Source organism: Salvelinus namaycush, chromosome 30 (assembly GCF_016432855.1).
Source record: "Salvelinus namaycush isolate Seneca chromosome 30, SaNama_1.0, whole genome shotgun sequence".
NCBI classification, from domain to species: domain Eukaryota; kingdom Metazoa; phylum Chordata; class Actinopteri; order Salmoniformes; family Salmonidae; genus Salvelinus; species Salvelinus namaycush.
The window spans coordinates 17069680-17087964 of record NC_052336.1 but is presented as its reverse complement, the minus strand read 5'-3'; the positions used below and the strand labels follow the sequence as shown (position 1 = coordinate 17087964).

The window sequence follows — 18285 nt, the reverse complement described above, 5'->3', positions numbered from 1 at the left end:
TTAGATAGTGTAAATTGTGTCCCACAATCATCTTTGTGCTACAAATGACTTGATGTACAAGTTTGGTTCTGATTTAACTCTGTAATTGTATTAATATTAGTTATGTGGATTTGGCCCTTCCCCGCCTGTTGAAACTGTAATTGGCAGTGTTCTTGTGTGACATATTTGTCAGTGAAGCTTATCTTCTCCTTGTGAGGACAGGGATACAACTTTATGGTTGAGGGAGTTAAAATGTACCATGTACACTACGAGTCACATGTACTTTCCTGTGCATTGTTTTCCTCCTTAGATAGATTTACGTTCATATGCCAGGTTGAGATCAATTGTACAGTATGTTTGTCCAAAGCTGATAGTTTAAGTCAAACCCTTGTGATATAATTTGTGAAACATTGAACCTATACTGTCACATCTACAACTTATTTCACCTCTTGAATAAGGAAAGTGTAGGAAGTTATTGGACAACTATGCCAGTTATAAAGCCATACAGACAGATAAAACAGCATCTATTAAATAATTGTTAATAGGGTTTACAAGAAACTCCAAACGCAGAATGTGTTTGTTACCTCAACCCGAGCAGGTTGCTAATCAGGCCACCTTACTCAACATTGGACCAATTACAATGATAAAGTACATTCTTTATATATAGTATACATACAATATTTTGGCAGCAGCATGTTAATGTTTTGTGTTATGAATACACAATAAGATCATTGTTATTTTCAAGCATATTGAGGGGAAAAAAATACCTATTTTCAAATGTAACCAATGAATATCCCAAATAGTTTGAGCTTTGACAAAAGAGGGCTATTTGTCAAGTAGGCCACATGTTTTACATTGATGACGACATGAGTCTTCGTAATTGAGTGGCACTATACGTTATTGTGCCGGTTAAGGTTCCATTTACTGAAGACCTAAAAATGAACGACTTTTCCTACTCAACCAATGACTACAGAAATGCAGAGGTCACCTTGAAAGTTATATTTTTACCGTATTTGCACCCAGACTAACCAATGATTTATGACATCACAGTGTACAGCAAATATATTTTAGAAGTATTGCTCAGTACATTGGATGATATACTTGTGCCTTGACAAACTTTTATAGTAGAGACCAGATTTATCTTGTACCAGTGTTGCCTGTTTTATTCACCACTGTGACACTATTGTCAGTGGCTATTACCCCTTGATAACTAGTATCTTGCAAGCCATAAGACTTGCTTCAAATGCCGTACAGAAATGAGTGACCAGATAAATGTATAGTGTTGTGCAATTTGTTGTGCATCTGATTTATTTTCACAAATGTTAATTGCATTTGTTGTTTAACGTAGGTGCAATTAAAGTTTTGTCTCAAACTGCTATGCAGCTTGATTCAATATAAATGTATATCTGTTACTTTTTTTAATATAGATTTTATCTATCTAGCCTCTCTTTATTGTTCATTGCAAAGGGGAAACTATAACGAAATATTGTAATTCTGTTAATTATTTATGTAGCTTTTTGAAATAGTATTGATACCGTGTGCCACCGGAATTTATTTTTATGATTGGGCTTATGTCAGTCAAGACAAACACAAATTTCACCTAATTCAAACAAACTTGTCATTCATAATTTTTATCATGGGTGTTTGTTTTTATTGTAAATGTCATCAGTTAGTCTGTTCACACACTTCTGTTTGTGTCCCCTTAACCTGTCAGGCTTTGGTTTGATGTGAAAGTCTGCTTTATTTCCATGAGGGTTTTTTTCTGCTGGGGATAGTAGTGAACCTGTTGATAGCATTGACAGGTTATAGGTATGGGGAGTGCATATCACCTATGTGTTTTTAGCTACCATGTGAACAACCGTGAAATATTACCTTTGAAAAAATGAATTGATATAAATGTATTTTTGCTTTTGTTGGGGCATTTGTATACTCTTGCAATTATATTTATGTAAACCTGCTGGTATCTATATTAATAAAGATAGATGATACGTTTTCCTTTGTCAAGTTAATTTCCCCACCCTCTGATTTTTGGTTAGATTTTTGTATTGATCAACTTTTGTTTTTGCTCAGGAGAGACACAAAGACGCCATGAATTAATCATACCGTGAAAGATTGGAATTGACAAAATCACAAGCACGTGAATTGAATTACGTTTGAAGAGTAACATAATTAATCATCAATCAAATCTATCATGGCCTTACCCTAGTTGTCCATCTGAAACATGTTTTAACATAAGGAAAGGAGGAGAGCGAGGGAAGTAGAAAGGGAAAAACATGCTTGCATGCTCAGAAACCAGATGAATATGATCACTTATTCAAATGTATTTTAATATTGTGATTAGAGATTAATAATTAGTAAATGACCTGTGTTCTTCAATGAAGATCCGGGTTAGGGGAGGGTTTGGCCAGGGGGGGGGGGCAGTCATTTTAAATAAGAATTTGTTCTTAACTGACTTGCCTAGTTAAATAAATAAATAAAATATATAAAATGAAGACCACCCACAACAAAATAAACTCCTATGATCCCCCTGGTGGTCTGAGTGCAGTACTACTTTTGCGCAGTGTCTTCTGTGACTGATCCTCTCGAATACGCTGAGATGTCATTGCGTACAGTTCAACGTCAAAATTTGTGTACGTGTGTTGATCTCGCTTGGCGCTGGAGAGGGTTGAGGGCCAGGATAGAAGTAAGGTAATGTGGTGTGGGGAATTGGATGGATGGAAATGGCCAAGTGATGGAAAATCTGATAGAGATGAAAGATAGGTATGCCTGAATGATGGCCGAGGGACCAGGATTGATGTAGCCACAGGTATCTAGTGCGATGGCAGGAATCTTGTGAGCGGGAGGTATGGGAGGAGTTGACAGTAGGGAGTGATCATTACCCCATACTATATACAGTAGGTCGGAGGGGGGAGGAGGTGTCAGCGGATGGAGTAGACAGGTGAATGTTTGGAAGGGCAAAGTGGGATCAGGTGTCAGTGAATGGAGAAGAAAGGTGGGGGTTGCAAAGTGGGATCAGTTTCAGGAGCTGAGTGAGTAGGTGATTGCTTGGGTGGATATGAGCAGGTATGTGGATTGTATGAATAATTGAGTGGGGGCAACTACTGAGGCTATACTTAAGAGTTCAGGGAGGGGGAAAGCAGTCCCATGGTGGACGGAGGAGTGTGGGGCAATGGTGAGGAGTAGAAACAGGGCATTTAGAGTACTGAAAAGGACGCATGACTTCCAACATCTGATTTAGTATAAGCAGTTCCTGGTGAGGAGAACTATCCATCAGGCAAAGAGGTCATGTTGGCGTTGGTTCTGTGACACCATTGAGAGAAGTGAGGTTAGAAGGGAGTGAAATGATCCAGTGTTGACGAGTGGGGAGGGTACAGATGAGAAGGCAGAGATGATGGTCAAAATGTTTGTCCAAGTGCATAGCTCGGCAAATTTTGTCAGATGAGGGGGAGAGAGAGAACGAGAGAGGAGCACCCAGGAGTGCTGGATAGGAGGGAGGATGTAAATGATGCGTTGAATGCACCATGGCAGAGAAGAAAAGGGCAATAGGCAAGGCTGGGTTATCTTCACCTGGGAAAGATGAGGTGTGCTATGTTATGTTTGCCCATCTTAGTGATAAGGTATTGGTGTTGTACAACAGAGTGTGGGAGGAGGGGAAACTACCCGGCGGCTGGAAGGATGCAGTAGTGGTACCAATCCAGAAGCCAGGGAAAGACCCAACGAGGCCAACATCTATCGGCCAATAGCTTTAACATCATGTGTGAAAGATTATGGAACGTATGATTACGGCGAGGCTAACTTACTTCCTGGAGAGCAAGGGGCTAGTATCACCACATCAGAGTGGGTTCAGGAAGGGGGCGTGGAACAATGAACATAGTGCTCTGCTTAGAATCAGAGGTCAGGAAGGATCAGGTGAACAAGGAGAATGTTGTAGCTGTCTTTTTTGATGTGGAGAAGGCGTATAATATGATGTGGAAGGAGGGGTTGTTAATCAAGCTTGATATTATGGGGGTAGGAGGAAGAACGTACAACTGGATAAAGGATTTCCTGTTTGGAAGGTCTATCAAATCAAATCCAATTTTATTGGTCACATACACATATTTAGCAGATGTTATTGCGGGTGTAGCGAAATGCTTGTGTACCTAGCTCCAACAGTTCAGTAGTATCTAACAATTCACAACAATACACACATCTAAAAAAAAAAGAAGAATGGAATTAAGAAATACATAATTATTAGGATGAGCAATGTCATTGACTAAAATACAGTATATACATATGAAATGAGTAAAGCAGTATGTAAACATAATTAAAGTGACTAGTGTTCCATTATTAAAGTGGCCAGTGATTCCATGTCTATGTACATAGGGAAGCAACCTCTAAGGTGCAGGGTTGGGTAACCGGGTGGTAGACGGCTAGTAATGGCTATTTAACAGTCCGATGGCCTTGAGATAGAAGCAGTTTTTCAGTCTCTCCTTACCAGCTTTGATCCACCTGTACTGACCTCGTCTTCTGGATGATAGCGGGGTGAACAGGCTGTGGCTCGGGTGTTTGATGTCCTTGATGGTCTTTTTGGCCTTCCTGTGACATCAGGTGCTGTAGGTGTCCTGGAAGGCAGGCAGTGTAGCCCCGGTGATGGATTGGGCAGACTGCACCACCCTCTGGAGAGCCCTGCGGTTGCGGGCAGTGCAGTTGCCGTACCAGGTGGTGATACAGCCCGACAGGATGCTTTCAATTGTGAATCTGTAAAAGTTTGTAAGGGTCTTAGGGGCCAAGACAAATTTATTCAGCCTCCTGAGGTTGAAGAGGCGCTGTTGCTCTTACTTCACCACACTGTCTGTGTGGGTGGACCATTTCAGGTTGCCAGTGATGTGTACTCCAAGGAACTTGAAGCTTTTCACCTTCTCCACTGCGGTCCCATCGATGTGGATAGGGGCGTGCACCCTCTGCTGCCTCCTGAAGTCCATGATCAGTTTCTTCATTTTGTTGACATTGAGTGAGGTTATTTTCCTGGCACCACTCCGCCAGGGTCCTCAACTCCTCCCTGTAGGCTGTCTCGTCACTGTTGGTAATCAGGCCTACTACTGTTGTGTCATCTGCAAACTTTATGATTGAGTTGGAGGTGTGAGGGGCCACGCAGTCATCGCTGAACAGGGAGTACAGGAGGGAACTGAGCACGCACCCTTGTTGGGGCCCTGTGTTGAAGATCAGCGTAGTGGAGATGATGTTTCCTACATTCACCACCTGGGGGTGGCCCGTCAGGAAGTCCAGGACCCAGTTGCATAGGGTGGGGGTCAGACCCAGGGCCCGAGCTTGATGGGTACTATGGTGTTGAAGGCTGAGCTATAGTCAATGAACAGCATTCTTACATAGGTATCCCTCTTGTCCAGATGGGAAGGACAAGGCAGCTACCTGGTGGATAATGGTACACCGCAGGGGAGCGTAATTAGGCCTTTGTTGTTTTCATTCATGATCAATGATGTACTCTCAGGTACGGCCAGATATTGGGTGGTCGTTATTTGCAGATGATGGCGCCTTATGGAAGAGGGGAAGAAATGTGCCATACATAGTCAGGAAGGTACAGGAGGCAATTGATGAGGTAGAGCGGTGGGGATTCAGGTTCTCTGTAGAGAAAACTCAGTGTTCTTTACCAGGAGGAAGGTGGGTGATGAGGTATGCTTGAGGTTACAGTATATGGGAGAAACTTGGAGAGGGTGGGGTCCTTCAGGTTCCTTGGGGTATACTTTGACACTAGACTGACCTGGGCAGAACACATTGAGAGAGTGGTGGAAAGTGTAAGAAGGTGCTAAATGTGATGGGCTCTCTGATGGTGAAGGGGTGGGGGGCTGGCCATTCCTCATTGAGGACCATGTATGTTGCATTGATCTGATCTGTAATAGACTATGGCAGTATAGCATATGGTTTGGCAGTCCGGACCTCATTGGAAAGTCTAGATGTCATACAAGGACTCAGAATATGTAGTGGGGCGCTTCGGACCTCCCCAGTGTCTGCACTACAGGTGGAGATGGAGGACATGCCATTGCAGATTAGGAGACAGCAGCTGAATTATTGGGTCAACCTACAGGGACATGGGCTGTCTTATTCTGCGAAAGGGATTTTACAGGTATGCTGGGAACATGAGCGAGGACAGAACACAAGCTTTGGGTGGGTGGGTAATATTCAGGCGAGGGAGATGTATGGAAGGGAGTTTAGTACAATGGTAGCTATTCCTGTAAATCCAGCATGGCTACTCCCTCCTCCAGTAGTTGATCTAGAAGTATTGGAGAGACTAGGGAAAGATAGGGAGGGTGTTGATCCATCTGATTTGTTTAAGAGACGTCTGGATACTGTGTATCAAGATTTTGTGGCCATTTACACAGATGGTTCAAAAGATCCTAGGACAGACACACTGGGTCAGCATTTGTAGTGCAGGAATGTGGGGTGGCACTCAGGAAACGTATTACAGATCATCTGGCTGTATATACGGCAGAGCTGATGGTCATACTGTTGGCCTTGCAGTGGGTTGAGGAACTCAAGCCAGACAGGGTAGCTATTTGCTCCGATTCATGTGCAGTGTTGATGATTCTTCAGTCCTTTAGATCACGTAGCAGACAATACCTGCTTTATGATGTACCTGATACCTGATTTATTGCAAGTACAGAAGAAAGAGGAGGGGAGGGGAGGACAGCAGGAATGGACAGAAGAGAGGAGGCTATTTTTAGATTTAGGCTGGGACACAGCCAGTTGAATAAAACTTTACATTTGGTAGGAAACCCTCCAACAGGAAAGCGTGATTATTGCCAGGAGATGTTCGTGGACTACAGGAAAAGGAGGGCCGAGCACGCCCCCATTTTCATATGACGGGGCTGTAGTGGAGCAGGTTGAGAGTTCCTTGGTGTGCACATCTTCAACAAACTATCGTGGCCCAAACATACCAGGACAGTCGTGAAGAGGGCACGACAACACCTATTCCCCATCAGGAGACTGAAAAGATTTGGCATGGGTCCTCAGATCCTCAAAATGTTCTACAGCTGCACCATCGAGAACATCCTGACTGGTTGCATCACTGCATGGTATGGCAACTGCTCGGCCTCCGACTGCAAGGCGCTACAGAGGGTAGTGCGTACGGCCCAGTACATCACTGGGACTAAGCTTCCCGCCATCCAGGACCTCTATACCAGGCAGAGGAAGGCCCTAAAAATTGCCAAAGACTCCAGCCAGCCTAGTCATAGACTGTTCTCTCTGCTACCGCATGGAAAGCGGAAACGGAGCGCCATGTCTAGGTCCAAAAGGCTTCTTTACAGCTTCTACTCCCAAGCCATAAGACTGCTGAACGGCTAATCAAATGGCTACCAAGACTTTTTGCATTGATCTTCCCCCCCTTTTTTTTACTCTGCTGCTACTTGCTGTTTATTATCTATGCATAGTCACTTTACCTACATGTACATATTACCTCAATTACCTCGACTAACCTGTACCCCCGCACATTGACTCAGTACCGGTACCCCCTGTATATAGCGTCGTTATTGTTATTTTATTGCTAATTTTATTTATTTACTTTAGTTAATTTAGTAAATATTTTTCTTAAAACTGCATTATTTGAATTAAAACTGCATTGTTGGTTCAGGGCTTGTAAGTAAGCATTTTATGTTGTGTTCAGCTCATGTGACAAATACATTTGTATTTTATTTGATTTTGAAACAGAGATAGTGGAGCATGTATTGATACCGTGTGGGAAGTATGAGAGGGAAAGAGAGAGGCTGATATCTAGTATGAGGGAGAAGAGAATACAGGAAATTAGTTTAAAGAGTATATTGAGTAGAACGTCATTAGATACAGTCTCAAATATATATATATATTTTTTTAAGAGAAACGTGGCTGGCAGGTAGAATTGAATTTCTCCCTGGCCCACTGTCCAATACAGTAGGTGGCGGTAATGCACCATAACGTTGGATGCCAACGCCCGACAAAGCCTAGCGAAGGAGAAAAAGAAGATGGCAGACGTTACCGAGGTGGATGCAGAGAAACTCAGCAAAAAGTAAGCCATTGTCGATTCACTCGTTTTTTGGACAGCATTTATGAAGACGTTTGCAACACTTTGATGGTGTGTGTGGATCACATCCTTGTTATTAAACGATAAAAGTAGTAGGATATTGTTGCACCAGATCGGATAAAGCACGATGGAAAAACAAGTATACCATAGCGAATGTGCATACAAATTCCAATGGTCCATTCGTTTCAAGTTGCATATCGCGCGTGCTGCTTGTAGTCCTTTAATGTGCACGTATGCATGCTTATCATCCTATTCTGTGCGTAGATGACTACAAAACCCATATTGCATCGTACAAATTACCCAAGGTTATTTGCTGATTTGAAGTTTCTTGTTTTCATGTAGGTTGATGAACAAAACCACGTTTTAGCTAAAGTAGTGTTTGCCTTTTTAGCTTTACCGTAATGAGTTGCTTGCCAAATTCAGCAACCTTTCAAGTGATACTGATATAATATTTATGTGGGGAAACATTGAACTCATCAGCTTTATGCTAATTATCCTATAATCCCACTTCTGTAATGGGATGGCTTGCTAGCTAGTGGATTTAGCTAGCTAAATTACTTCTAGGCTACGTGGTCTGACTGATCAGCTCAGAATGAAAGTGAAAATGTTCTTCCTACTCAGTGGAAAAATTACCCAATTGTCATACTTGAGTAAAAGTAAAGTTACCTTAATAGAAAATGAGTCAAGTGAAAGTTAGAGTAAAATATTCCTTGTGTTAAAGTCTAAGTATTTGTTTTTTATTATACTTCTCAAAAGTATTAAAAAAAAATTATTACTTATATTAGGCAAAACAGACAGTACGTTTTTTTTGTTTTTTTTAACACTGACTAGACAGGGCATATCTGAAATAGTGAGAACGGGTTTATCAAAAAAGATCACAGCACGTTTTTGGACTCATTCAGCAGTTTTAACCTGATTTAATTGGGAATGTTAAGTTATTCCTAAAACAAATTGAAAATGATGCTGTTGCTGCTTCCTGACTTCACCAACTGTTCAGGTCATACTGATATGCTATTTATGTGTTGACAAGAACTTTTGATAAATAGCTCAATGTCAAAACAGAGTTTTAAGTGTCCAAATCAATATGCAGACACATTTTGTGATATATTAAACACTCATAGCGAATTAAGGGGGAAATCAGGTTGTATGCGCTGTTGAAACCAACACAAAAAAAAACGGAAACTGGAAATATTGTTTACATCACTGGTTTAAAGAACAACCTGTTGAAGACAGCCAGCTACATTTCAAGTGATGCATTTTTGACCCACCACCTCAATTTGGTCTTATGTAGCAACATTTGAAATTGTGTTTTTTACATTGGATGAAAATACAGACTACAAAATGGTATATCATACACTACACTGGTTAACTTGTAACCCCACTTTTGAGAAAATGTCCCTTGAATGTTTTGGTACACCTACTGGAGAGCTCTTCTTTCTCTATACCCATTCAGCATAGTTCCCACCCTCTTAAGCCACACCAATCTCTTTAAGGATACACATGTGAGGCCATGTACAGTTGAAGTCGGAAGTTTACATACACTTAGGTTGGAGTCATTAAAACTAGTTTTCAACCACTCCACAAATTTCTTGTTAACAAACTATAGTTTTGGCAAGTTGGTTAGGACATCTACTTTGTGCATGACACAAGTCATTTTTCCAACAATTGTTTACAGATTATTTCACTTATAATTCATTGTATCACAATTCCAGTGGGTCAGAAGTTTACATACACTAAGTTGACTGTGCCTTTAAACAGCTTGGAAAATTCCAGAAAATGTCATGGCTTTCGAAGCTTCTGATAGGCTAATTGACATCATTTGAGTCATTTGGAGGTGTACCTGTGGATGTATTTCAAGGCCTACCTTCGAACTCAGTGCCTCTTTGCTTGACATCATGGGAAAATTTAAAGAAATCAGCCAAGACCTCAGAAAATAAATGATAGACCTCCACAAGTCTGGTTCATCTTTGGGAGCAATTTCCAAACGCCTGAAGGTACCACGTTCATCTGTACAAACAATAGTACGCAAGTATAAACACCATGGGACCACGCAGCCGTCATACCGCTCAGGAAGGAGACGCGTTCTGTCTCCTAGAGATGAACGTACTTTGGTGCAAAAAGTGCAAATCAATCCCAGAACAACAGCAAAGGACCTTGTGAAGATGCTGGAGGAAACAGGTACAAAAGTATCTATATCCAGAGTAAAACAAGTCCTATATCGACATAACCTGAAAGGCCGCTCAGCAAGGAAGAAGCCACTGCTCCAAAACTGCCATAAAAAACCCAGACTACGGTTTGCAACTGCACATGGGGACGAAGATCGTACTTTTTGGAGAAATGTCCCCTGGTCTGATGAAACAAAAATAGAACTGTTTGGCCATCATGACCATCATTATGTTTGGAGGGAAAAGGGGGAGGCTTGCAAGCCGAAGAACACCATCCCAACCGTGAAGCACGGGGGTGGCCGCATCATGTTGTGGGGGTGTTTTGCTGCAGGAGGGACTGGTGCACTTCACAAAATAGATGGCGTCATGAGGAAGGAAAATTATGTGGATATATTGAAGCAACATCTCAAGACATAAGTCAGGAAGTTAAAGCTTGGTTGCAAATGGGTCTTCCAAATAGACAATGACCCCAAGCATACTTCCAAAGTTGTGGCAAAATGGCTTAAGGACAACAAAGTCAAGGTATTGAGTGGCCATCACAAAGCCCTGACCTCAATCTTATAGAAAATGTGTGGGCAGAACTGAAAAAGCGTGTGCGAGCAAGGAGACCTACAAACCTGACTCAGTTACACCAGCTCTGTCAGGAGGATTGGGCCAAAATTCAACCAACTTATTGTGGGAAGCTTGTGGAAGGCTACCCTCAACGTTTGACCCAAGTTAAAAAATTTAAAAGTAAAGCTGCCAAATACTAATTGAGTGTATGTTAACTTCTGACCCACTGGGAATGTGATGAAAGAAATAAAAGCTGAAATAAATCATTCTCTCTACTATTATTCTGACATTTCACATTCTTAAAATAATTTGGTGATCCTAACTGACCTAAAACAGGGAATTTTTACTAGGATTAAATGTCAAGAATTGTGAAAAACTGAGTTTAAATGTATTTGGCTAAGGTGTATGTAAACTTCTGACTTCAACTGTACTTCATTATCAAAAGTCAAAGAAAATGCTTAATTTTTTTGACACTCAAACATGATTAGACAGGACAAAGGCGTTTTCACGATGTCAGGTATATCATCAAAATAAATCAATCATAGCACATTTTGGACTGAGTCAGCAGTTTTTACCTGATTTAATTAGAATACTATTGGAAATTAAGTTCCATTGTTATTCCTAAAACATAACTTGAAAATAGTTATCGGCTTCAAAATTGTGTATCATACACTGCAGTTGAGGAACAATGGGGAAGTAATTCTGCTTTGAAAGTAAAACTTGTATCACTACTTTTGAGAAAATGGCCATTGAATGTTTAGGTACACCAACTGGAGAGCTCTTTGTCTACACCCATTCAGCATAGTTCACACCCTCCTTGAGCCTATCCCCACCAATCTCTTTAAGGATTCACATGTGAGGCAATGTGCTAAACAGAGTGAGTAGTGTAGTAAACAACCAAAGATTTCAAGACTAAAAGTGGTGAAAGTAGTAGCAAAAATAATGAAATACAATAGATGGTTGTAATCACCCCCAGACACACCTGGCTAACTTGATGGGTCGTCTAATCATCTGGCGAAGTAGTCTTTTGTTTAGATATAAAGGTAGCTAGCTAAATAATGACCCATAATCCCAACCCATACAGTACAAACGGATTGACGTACTGAGCAGCTCATGTTATAGACAGAAGCATGCTACATTACAGACCAATCCAAACTCATCTCTCGGTATGTCCAGCCCCATCCATTATTTCAGCCAATCATGGCCAGCGGGAAGGTTCCTTCCTTTTTCCTTGGCTAAACCAACTAGGCTCGGAATTTAACAACTTGATTCATATTTACAGATGGCATACAAGTTTGTTATTAAGGCACATGAAAGTTCACGTTTCAGAATGCATTTCTATTTTTATCCCCAAAATGTTTTACATTTAAATGCCTCACCTGTGAATTAGTGACGTGCGTTATTAGCCTAGCTTCCTGAAACGGGTCACGTTTTGATTTGGGGTTCGCCAAAACAAAGGGAAATGCAACACTTATTTGTCAATCACTCATATCGATATCAAGTTGTAATCAATAGAACAAGGTGGGGGGTCAGGTTGCAAATCCTGTTCAAAGGAACCCTACTGAAAAAACACATGGAATCTGGGAATAATGTGGATATCACATTGCTACTGCTTGTAAACAGAGTCCAGTTTAAAGTGAATGATAGGAGGCCTGTGTGGCATAAAGGCCTACTGTTGGCTTTGATTGGTTATTCTGCACCGGTCTGCATAGACTCCGGTCCTGAGTGAGACAGATGTTTTTTTTTTGTAAATTATTTCCTGCAGTATCTATTAATTTTCCAAACGCATGGCCACTTTCCCACTCTATATTACGATAGTTTTCAAATGTTGTTCACAAACATTCTATGAATTTATTAAGATGTGGAAATTACCATATCTAAGTGGTCACATTGTCAGAAAATGTAAAAATAAATACAAATAAAAGTAATGTTGCTAAAACGCTGTCAGTTCCCTATTCAAATGACACACGGAATATGAGCGTTTTTATATCACTGGTTAGAAGAGAATTTACAGTCATTCTGGAATTTCGGATGGAGATTCTGGGAGGCTGGCGAAACAGGAAAGAAGCAAATCAGTTGCTTTGTTATTTAACTTAACCGAATCACGACCCGAAATAGGATATCAACATTGACAAGGGTTGGTTGTTCATTTTGAATGATAGTTTGACTCTTAAATCTGTGTTTTGGTGTGAGGCCGGGGACTTTTATAGAGAGACACCCCCGATATATCTCAGGGCCATATGAAAATGACGGCAGAGTTTTTGACCTGCAAAGTCCTGCGACTTTTACTCCATTGTAGTGGAGTAAAAGTTGTCAAAAAATATTTAAACTACTTAAGTAGTACTTCAAAGTATTTCTACTTACTTTACACCAGTGTTACTAAACTCGTTTACACTGAACAAAAATATAAACGCAACATGTGAAGTGTTGCCATGTTTCAAATTCACAGAAATAAGTCAGCTGTGTGTGTGTCTCTCTCCAGGTCTGGTCATTGACTGGTGTAGCACAGTAGGTCAGCCTGCATCACCATGCTGACTCTGGTGGTCAGGACTGCCAGGCACCAGGTGTGTCAAGCCTTTGGGGTCAGGGCTCAGGGGGTAAAGTTCGCTCTCCCCAGCACAGTGTCAGTCCCAGCTCTAATTCAGGGGAATCGCTGGCGAGGTGACAAAAGGTTGGTGGCTTTTCCGTTCAGTGAGAAAAACAACTAACCTTTTGTCATGAAAGATTCCCTTTTTAGGCGTTACTTGTATTGCTTTATAAAGTAGTCTCCCGAGTAGTCCCCTCAACCTCGATGCTGAGTCCACTAGATACCCTGATGTTACCCTCTGTGTCTGTGTTGTTGTTGTTGTCAGTGAGCTGAAGAGGCGAATGAAAGCTGAGAAGAAGGCATCTGAGAAGGAAGCCAAAGTCAAAGAGCAGGTTGAGCAGAAGGAGACCAATGACCAGGGAGTTCAGAATGCATACGGGGCAGATGAGGAGACCCTGGACCCTAACGTGAGCTATATGGATGTTTATGATCGTCCTTCCCTCCCTCTTGTGATTTGCTTCAGAACATTTGACTGCTGATCTTAGTAGAAGATTAAAAATATATATTTCTCAAAAATAGGGCTGCAGTAATTGAGCTCTTGTACATTTGCACTAACCTGACTTTATATTGTTTATCCCAATAGCAATACTTTAAGATCCGCACTCAAGCCATCCAGGCTCTGAAGGGCACAGCAGAGGACCCATACCCTCACAAGTACAATGTAGATCTGTCGCTCACAGAGTTCATTGAGAAATACAACCACCTACAGCCTGGAGACCAGCTAACAGACATTGTCCTCAATGTGTCAGGTACTGACAACAACTGTTTTCAAATATTGTGATTTGAAATAATATGATGTCATTTGATGGTCAATCTGTATTTTTGACATATGTGAAACTCTGTTGTTGGCAGGTCGTGTCCATGCCAAGAGAGAATCTGGGGCCAAGTTAATCTTCTATGACTTGCGAGGGGAAGGCGTCAAGCTGCAAGTTATGGCAACCAACAGGTACAGAACATGGTCCTTCCTAGAACTCTAATACTCATGGGAGCTCAAATACCTCCCACATGTATCTTTTCTAACCCCGTCTGTCCATCTTCCCTGTCAGGAGCTACAAGTCTGAGGAGGAGTTTGTGCGCATCAACAACAAGCTGCGGCGTGGTGACATCATTGGTGTTCGTGGTAATCCAGGGAAGACCAAAAAGGGAGAGTTGAGCATCATTCCCATAGAGATGACCCTGCTTTCACCTTGCTTGCACATGCTGCCCCACCTCCATTTTGGTCTCAAGGACAAGGTGAGCACCTTCACAATCCTGTAGTGGACATACAGAAAGCATGTCAGGCCTTCATATGAATGAGAGATGATACAGGACACCTTTAATTCATGTAACCTGCAGAAGAAATGACAGTTTTTAGGGATCTTCACACTTTCTCTAACCCATTGCCTCCAGGAAACACGATTCCGCCAGCGATACCTGGATCTGATTCTCAATGACTATGTGAGGCAGAAGTTTGTGACACGTGCCAAGATCATCACTTACCTCCGCAGCTTCCTGGATGGGCTGGGATTCCTGGAGGTGAGGGAAATGGCCACTAGGGAGCACTTTTGTTTAAAAAAAAAAAAAAAAAAAATGTTTGTCAGGAAAATTACATTGGAGTGTGGAGGAGTTCAGGTTAAGAGTTCAAGAGGGGTAAAGCTGTCTTCTCTTTGATGTGGAAAGTTATTTTAAAGGTTTATTTTTCACAAACAGGGTTTTGGTGATAGATGGAGATCGGTAACTGAGACTTTAAAACCACAACACACGTTTCTTACAGATTGAGACACCCATGATGAACCTGATTCCTGGTGGGGCCGTGGCCAAACCCTTTGTGACCTACCATAACGACCTAGACATGAACCTTTACATGAGGATCGCTCCTGAGCTCTACCACAAGGTAACATGTCCCCTGAGGAAGGACCAATAACGGAAAAACACTTTCAACTCCATGCTCATATTTCTTCTTTCCCCAGATGCTTGTGGTTGGGGGGATTGACAGAGTGTATGAGATTGGACGGCAGTTCAGAAACGAAGGCATTGACCTCACCCACAATCCAGAGTTCACCACCTGCGAATTCTATATGGCCTATGCAGATTACCATGACTTGATGGATATCACAGAGAAGCTTCTCTCGGGTGAATGAAGGGGATGTTTCTACTTCATCATTCTGGAATGTGAATATATAGTGTTACTCACAGTGACATGTAGGTATGTAGCTGCTAGGTTCCATTACTAACTGGTCTGCTCTCTCTTCCCATCAGGGATGGTCAAGCACATCACTGGAGAGTACAAAGTGAAGTATCATCCAGAGGGTCCAGAGGGCCCGACCCAAGAGATCGACTTCACTCCTCCCTTCAGGAGGGTCAGCATGACACACGACCTGGAAAAGGAGATGGGCGTCAAGTTCCCAGCTGCTGACACCTACGACAGTGACGGTAAGATAATGAATGCCTGTCAGTACAGTGCCACAGCTATACCTCTATATAATTATAGAATTTCCTAGGTTCTCTTACTGACCTGTCCCTCTCCACCCACCCCAGAGACACGTAAATTCTTTGATGAACTTTGTGCCCAGAAAGGAGTGGAGTGCCCTCCTCCTAGAACTACTGCCCGCCTCCTTGACAAGGTGCCTTTTCTAATCTACATCAGGAAACCCTCCTCCTATAGCCCGTCCATATTGTTGACATCATGACTAAACTGAAGTTGATGTTTATCTCTGCAGTTGGTGGGAGATTTCCTGGAAGTCACGTGTATCAACCCCACGTTCATCTGTGACCACCCACAGATCATGAGCCCCCTGGCCAAATGGTGAGCTCTTCCTATCCATATTACTCATTTAAAAACAAGCAACAATGCTCTTATTCACATTCCAGTGGACTGCAGGTTACCATTTGAAACAGAGTCAACATAGGTCTTGCAGTGCCCCCTGCTCATCAATGCTGATGTGTCTAGCTATGCTCTCCTTGATCTCTCCCCATACAGGCACCGGTCAGAGAAAGGCCTGACGGAGCGGTTTGAGCTGTTTGTATTGAAGAAGGAGATCTGTAATGCCTACACTGAGTTGAACGACCCTATCAGGCAGAGGGAGCTCTTTGAGCAACAGGCTAAGGTCAGTGTGCCTGGGCGAGTCGGCTGAGTAATGCTAGAAACGATGTAGTAGTTGGGGCAACTGAACTGACACATTCCCCAAAGATTCTTGCCTTACGTCAACTTATTTACCATTGGTGCTTCATTTTCTTTGTGATATTTTCCTGTTTGAGTCACCACCCTGTAAATCTTGATGAGCTACTTTGTTTTGGTTTTTCATCTAGCTCCTGTGTGTATTTTTGTGTTTTATTAGGCCAAGGCAGAGGGTGATGACGAGAGCATGTCCATTGATGAGACTTTCTGCACGGCACTAGAGTATGGCCTGCCACCAACTGCTGGCTGGGGCATGGGCATTGACCGCCTTACCATGTTCCTCACAGACTCCAACAACATCAAGGTACAGTCATAATACATACAGACAGAGGTCAATATAGATCATGTGCAATCTCTAAAGCACTGTAGGCCTTAATGCTCAAATCAATGTAGTTTTTCAAGTCTGTTTTGGAATACTGACTGTTCAAACAGGAATTTACAAGTGACCAAACCGGGGGGAGGGTGGGGGGATGTTCAGATGGCAGTCATTTGCGGACATGGCTATGCTAGTTGTCATAGTAATGACTGGTGTGTGCGCAGTGGTGTAGGCTGATTGGTGGTGGTGCTTGTGCTTCCTATCACTCAGAAGTTATGTAGCAGCTAAGGTGACAACAATGTCTGCCATGGACATTTCCCAGTTGCTTTAAATGTTCAAAGTCATAATGTAAGAACACTTATAAATGCTCAAAGGATAAGCTGATCCACCTTTCAAAAGGAGTCATTTTTGGCTAGCCACAGCAGTCCACTAGCTAGGTAGCTGTTCAGCTTTCTAGCACATCCAGTCATTTGTTTGTAAACCATTAACAAGCTCGTTAGCTACCACGTGTTCTTATCAAACTGTCAACCGAGTAGCTAGCAAGCAACAAGATATGCCAAATAAGTCTAAAAACCAATCAATCAGATTTGACTGTTCAGACACAAGTTGAATGGCCAGGAATCAGATTTGTATCTGACTTCCATTGTACTGTAGCACATGGAACCAGATATTTCAAGCCACATTTCAAACCACCTTCGTAAGTGGTTTGAAATGTGACTTGAAATATCCGATTCCATGTGCTTTTTGGCTGTTCAGACTGCAGGAAAAGTAATATATTTGAATCGGAAATGCAAAAGAATTTGCATTTGAGTCGCTTCAAACTGCCAATGTGAACAAGGCTTTAGGCATGCATGTTTATTATTATGCAGTAGGGGACACTGTTTTGATGCTTGTTTACACATGCAATACACTACAAACTTGAATGCACTTCAGCAGGACTCTTGTGTCTGTGAAACCACCTGATGTTAATTATGTTTCACAGGAGGTGCTGTTCTTCCCAGCCATGAAGCCTGATGACAACAAGACAGCCCCTCTCACAGAGGGCACCTCTGTGTAGTATTGTGACCTCGCCTGCTGGCAGATCTCTGCAGGGGTTGGCATGGTGATGAAGCCTGGGGAAATAATCCGATTGGTCTGTTGGTCTCACTGTGTCCCGGTGGCATTGACTGTTTTCCATTTTATCATATGGTTTGAATCTTGCAATCTGCATTATTAAGGGAAATAAGTTACTTAAAAAATATTTTTCCACCATTACATAGTTGAAAACATTAAATTGTGTGATCTTAATACCTTGCGCTTGTCTCAATTCTTTCTTCCCTCATAAGTGTGGTGGACATCCAAGCCCAATGTAATGTCAGTGAATGAGGGTTTCTGGACATGTTTGTTGTGTTATTGTATGCTATACAGTCCAACTACTAAAAAAAATTATGTTCACTCACACAACTGCCATTGGCACAAAAATAAAATTTGACAAAAATGTGA

The 18285-nt window shown here is 42.0% G+C and overlaps 1 protein-coding gene across 2 annotated transcripts; it reads left to right on the top strand.

Annotated features, from left to right (window-relative positions):
• The first annotated feature begins 7933 nt into the window (after window positions 1-7933).
• Window positions 7934-18285, top strand: LOC120025035 (lysine--tRNA ligase-like). 2 transcript variants are annotated; one of them, XM_038969471.1, is made up of 15 exons: window positions 7934-8011; window positions 13226-13414; window positions 13596-13737; window positions 13914-14079; window positions 14183-14276; window positions 14377-14563; window positions 14720-14845; window positions 15084-15203; window positions 15280-15442; window positions 15569-15742; window positions 15848-15933; window positions 16030-16115; window positions 16290-16416; window positions 16648-16791; window positions 17786-18285. In XM_038969471.1, the coding sequence occupies exons 2-15, from the start codon at window positions 13272-13274 to the stop codon at window positions 17858-17860; spliced, it is 1833 nt and encodes a 610-aa protein (XP_038825399.1). In that variant the 5' UTR covers window positions 7934-8011; window positions 13226-13271; the 3' UTR covers window positions 17861-18285. The 2 variants fall into 2 exon arrangements, with proteins under 2 accessions (XP_038825399.1, XP_038825400.1); XM_038969472.1 differs by lacking the exon at window positions 13226-13414 and having other exon boundaries at window positions 7937-8011.

Coding starts and splice junctions, on each gene's coding strand:
- LOC120025035 (XM_038969471.1), top strand. CDS start 13,272: ATGCTGACTCTGGTGGTCAGGACTGCCAGGCACCAGGTGTGTCAAGCC. Junction 14,564..14,719: donor ATTTTGGTCTCAAGGACAAG/GTGAGCACCTTC, acceptor CATTGCCTCCAG/GAAACACGATTCCGCCAGCG. Junction 16,116..16,289: donor ATGAGCCCCCTGGCCAAATG/GTGAGCTCTTCC, acceptor CTCCCCATACAG/GCACCGGTCAGAGAAAGGCC.